Raw genomic sequence first — 4,749 nt, forward strand, 5'->3', positions numbered from 1 at the left:
TTGGTAGCATCTCTGAACCACATCACAGCAGCTCTAACTAGACAAATAGAAGACTTGATGGATTTTAATGGTGGCCCCCTGAGGAGGAGAGCTGAGAAAGCAAGTGTTGGCATGAGCACATAGGCTTTCTCAGAAGGACAAAACACAGGGTCAGAGGGGAAAGGTTCATCTTCTCATCGCTGCTTTCTAACATGTAGCCACTTCCTGTTTCTTCTGAGAACGGTGAATAAGAAATGAACTTGAATTTGGGCAAAGCTTCAAGGTTTTTATTGAATGGTACATAACTAATAAACAAGATTATACACTGTTGGTATTTTCATGGAAAATAGACTCAGTTAAACACAGCAACATACTTCTGCCTTTTGGATAGATGCTAATTTAGCATTTGTAAAATGCAAGGCCCCAGCAGAGCTGGAACAACCTCCCAGCAACAGCCTAAGAGGGCTCCTGCTGGGCAGCCTTTCTCTCCAACAGAGCTGTCAGCACTGGCTCAGATATCATTGATATTAACTCCAGCACGGCACTGCTGGGACACAATGCCGGTGAAAAGAGATGAGATCGGGCTTTCAGAGCAGCAGTGTCATCAGTGCCAGCCTACGGTGATGTCTCTGTGGAAGCGCAGAGCACTAATGCCAGAAATGGGACCAATAAATAGCAATGCAGGGAAACAAGTCAACATTCCTTCGTACATTAGTGTGCTCTTCTGCCTCTGCCCCCCAGACCTATAGGATCAGCCTTGCAATGACACAAAAGCCTCTGTTGTAATAGTGTTTGGATTTCAGTTGATCAGTAGACATGGTGAAATTTGACAGTAAGATGCAACAGCAATAGCTCTTAATGCTATACATATATGCATGTGTATATATATAGACTACATATTGGTACAATACAACTCCAAGAATCAATGGCCTAATGTAGCCATTTTTAAGTGACAGGGTTAACCTTGAAATATTAATGCATAAACTATTTATTCTCCTCCAAACCATAGAAGTTACAAAGAATATTCTCTCTCCTTCCCGCACACCTTTGTGATAAGACAATTTTATTTCTTTAACTTAGGTGAATTAGTGGACTCTCCATCCCAGCTAGGAACGGTTTCTCTCTTTCCTTATTTCAATTAACAGTGATGTGGAATGGAATCACTTTTTTCTCTAGCTTTTCAGAAGGCATTTTCACATATACCCCAGTAGTGAGACATCGTCTTCTCTTTATCTATAAAATATAGGAAGACAGTAAAATAAACAAGTGATCACAGCATTATCATTGACCAGCACATTTTAGAGAAAACTGATGGATGTTCTGCCTTTACTGAGTAGAAGGTATTCTAGATACCTTTCCCTGTCACCCACTTTGTAGAAGATCAATTGAGACCATTTGAGGGAGAATCAGGAGTTACAGAGCCCATGTAGCAAAAAAATGGAGTCCTGACATTCGTTTAGACCTTTGAAGGTGCTTCTGCTGCAGAGTTCAGCACTGAATACTAAAAACTAGGAGTGTTCACACCGGACAATTTCATTTAGCTTCTAGGGACAAGGGCAGACTGAAAAATATGGGACAAGGATACTGTTTGGTTTTAAGCTTTGGCATCAGGTTTATTTCTAACAGACTGTGAGTACTCCAGATCCCATGGAAAGAGGCAACCCAGGCTTACATTTCGCATGCCTTTGTCTGTGTGCAGACATTTCTAGCAGTGAAGTTAAAATGCTGTAAGTTACAATCCCCCCCCATCACAAGGGGGAGCCTCTTTAAATTTGCTTTGCACAGAGGTGAGAAAAGAAAAAAATCAGATCCTGGGATTTTGTATGAATCAGTTGTGAAATCAGAGTACAGATGAAGACTGTTGCCTTTGATCCCAGAAGCATCCAGGACTCCAACCTTTTCTAAGCATCCAAACCTAGGCCAAGGGTCAGTCCAGCTGATGTAAGCTGACTGCTTTCTGGTACTCTGGCAACACAAATGAGCCATAAACAAATCTAAATACTTGCTCCAGCAAGTTCTCTTATTTTGCATTATTGTAACAGCATTGCACTAGTAAAAAGGAGCATCCCAGTGTGTTTGTTCCTAGTGTTCTCCCCTGTTCTCATTTCTTTCTCCTTGTCCTCATCAGACAAAGGGGTGTTATTAGCAGGATGGGGCTGAGTTGATGGGACTTACCGCTTTGCCCACGAGAATGGCTGAGATGATGACACTGTAAAGAAAAAATCCTGAGGCAGTAGCTCCTAATACCCAGAGATATATGGCAGTGTCTGGGCAAGGTTCTGGATCTAAAACATATGATATCACACAAGTCATGTCACACATGAGCCTCATAAGGAAGACCCTAGAGTCAATAAGTCAGCCTCCACACTGCTTTTCGCTAGCATGTGCTATCCCAGGATACTACCAGGAGTGAGCTCTGACTCCCTGCCCACTCAGTCTCCAGTGAAAATAGGCTTTATCTCCAGAAGAACATACACCTTGCTCTCCACTGTTTCTACACTTACATATCTAACTGCCTAGACATACATGAACACATGAATACAAGAAATATATGGTATTTCTTATGCTGTCAAACATCCATACATTGCTAAATACATCACATGGCTATGATTATAAATGCTTTAAGTGTGTGCAGGGACACCTGAAAGGAATAAGAACTAACCATGATTCTCAGAGCTTGAATCAGTGTTCAGCCTCACTTCCAAACAGAACTTTGAAGACTTTTGAGAAATAATAGCAACTCCCTTGACCTGGGAATATCACAGTACTGTAAAGCAGCTTGGCTTACCAATGACATAGAGATGCGTCCCATTTCCCTTGTTCATAAAATAAGGTGGAGGGTACATCCGCTCCATCTTGCAGACGTAAAGACCAGTATCATTAGCTTGCAGGCCAGTGAGGGTGAGGGTCACATTGTTTCGGCTAGGGCTAACATGGCACTGAATGACCTCTTCCACACTGAACATTTTAAACTCCGTTGTATAGGTTGAAGCACAAATTTCAGTGAATCGGTCACCCGTCTGTTTAAGCAGAGTCACTCGAATTTCCTTTGCATTCCCAATGTGCTTGTATTTACACACCAAGCTGGCAACTCCTTGCCTGTTCGCCAACACCATTGCTGGCTGAGTCACTTCCATTACTGTAAGGAAGTAAAGAGCATGATGGTAAGTGAACTGTCAAGAAATGATCTGCAGTCATGTACTTGAAACCTGCACAATAGGAAGGGAGTCCTACCACCTCCTATTATCCATAGGCAATTCCTAGAAATGCTGCTAAATCCTTCCAAAAAAAGGTCTCCCTACACCACAATTAATAGGCACTGCATTCATATACTTAAAAAAAGCTCCAGAAGTGCCTTGATTATTACAAATGATATTATAAATCTCAGCAATTACTTGTTGCTTAAATAGTAATTGGTAATTTGGCCCACTTACTGGAGCAATGACCTGCATGCTTCAGTTGCCCTCAACAAAAACTTTGTAATATACTTAAGAAAGCAAAAAAAATAGAGTTCGTATGGTAAAGCTGAAATTTGAAATTTAAAATTAGGCATTTAAACCCCTATTTCTTCCTGGTACAAATAAGCATATTCACATCTAGAAACAAGCAGGTTGACATCCTGTATGGAACATGGAACAGAACCATTAGATTAACAGTAAAACTGAACGGAAAACCTGTTTGCATATTTTTGTTTCTGATCTTTTTGCTCCTCATTTTTAACCAGCTATTCCCAAGCCACAGTACTGCAACACACAGCCAAATCTGATAAATATACTGCAAAAAATCATTACAAATCTTAAAGGGAAACTAGTGTACCATGTACATCCCCACTGGCTGCTTTTTACAACTTCTGTACTCTATCCTGCTACACAATGGGAAGACACTGACTTTTGCTTTAATAAGCTCTGAAGACTCAGTATTATTTGTTCATTTCATTTTATATCAGTCCATTTTGGGGCAGGGCTTATCTTCTTCAGTTCTGCAGTGCAAGAATTTGGGATGAAGAGGAATAGAATTTCTTCATCAATTCAAACCTCTATATCCACATTATCAGCTGCCAACAACTCACAAGGCCTGGTTTGTCAAAATCTTTCTTCCTTCTTGAGCTACTCTGAATCCTGCCCAGCCTCTCTACAGATGCTACTGCTCTAATGTGTCTGGTTTTCCAAATAGCTTGTGGTTGGCCAAGACCTTGTTCCCAGACTGTCCTATGGAGGGATCCCATGTCATTTCCCTCTCCCTGTTGTACCCAGTCTATCTCCTGCAGAGATGTGAAACCGAGAAGATGTAGTCACCCCCAGCTACCTTGCCTCCTTCATCTACCCACCTGCAGCAGTGGCAGTGGCTGTGCAGAGAAGGCCCACGGTGACCAATATTGAGAACATTCCTGCGCTGGGACAGATGCTGAAGGGGCTGAAGGTGGCTGATGTCTTCAGAGTTTAAGACAAACTGGAAGTCTCAGGACTGGAAAAAAGGCGACACCTTTCAGGATACTGAATCTTCGAAATGTTTGAACCCACACAGAGTCAGTGTGTATATATATAGCTTTGATCCCAGATACTGTACCTGAAAGTAATATGAAGCTTTGTTTTGGTTTTACGAGAAAGGAAGTAGTAGGTTTGATTAGTACGTGCACAGTTAACCTCAAACAGCATGAACAAAACAACTATTCAGCAGATGGAAAATATATATTCAATCTGAAACTGCCATCCATTCTGCTTTAAGAATTGGGGAGGAAACGTAATCATCCAATAGAGCAGTTCAGGCCCT

The 4,749-nt window shown here is 41.5% G+C and overlaps 1 protein-coding gene across 1 annotated transcript; it reads right to left on the reverse strand.

Annotated features, from left to right (window-relative positions):
• Positions 1-261: 261 nt before the first annotated feature.
• Positions 262-4,472, reverse strand: CTLA4 (cytotoxic T-lymphocyte associated protein 4). Its single transcript, XM_010302138.2, has 4 exons — positions 4,307-4,472; positions 2,768-3,118; positions 2,155-2,264; positions 262-1,212 (listed from the first exon to the last, which is right to left on the reverse strand). Exons 1-4 carry the CDS (start codon positions 4,362-4,364, stop codon positions 1,114-1,116), a joined length of 618 nt encoding a protein of 205 aa, XP_010300440.1. The 5' UTR covers positions 4,365-4,472; the 3' UTR covers positions 262-1,113.
• Between the last annotated feature and the right edge of the window lie 277 nt (positions 4,473-4,749).

Source organism: Balearica regulorum, chromosome 6, assembly GCF_011004875.1.
Source record: "Balearica regulorum gibbericeps isolate bBalReg1 chromosome 6, bBalReg1.pri, whole genome shotgun sequence".
NCBI lineage: Eukaryota > Metazoa > Chordata > Aves > Gruiformes > Gruidae > Balearica > Balearica regulorum.

Excerpts from the sequence above, each read along its gene's own strand:
- CTLA4 (XM_010302138.2), bottom strand. The coding sequence starts at position 4,364 with ATGTTCTCAATATTGGTCACCGTGGGCCTTCTCTGCACAGCCACTGCC. Across the intron at positions 2,265-2,767 it reads GACGCATCTCTATGTCATTG|ATCCAGAACCTTGCCCAGAC; the intron begins GTAAGCCAAGCT and ends CATATGTTTTAG. Across the intron at positions 1,213-2,154 it reads CCATTCTCGTGGGCAAAGCG|ATAAAGAGAAGACGATGTCT; the intron begins GTAAGTCCCATC and ends TATATTTTATAG.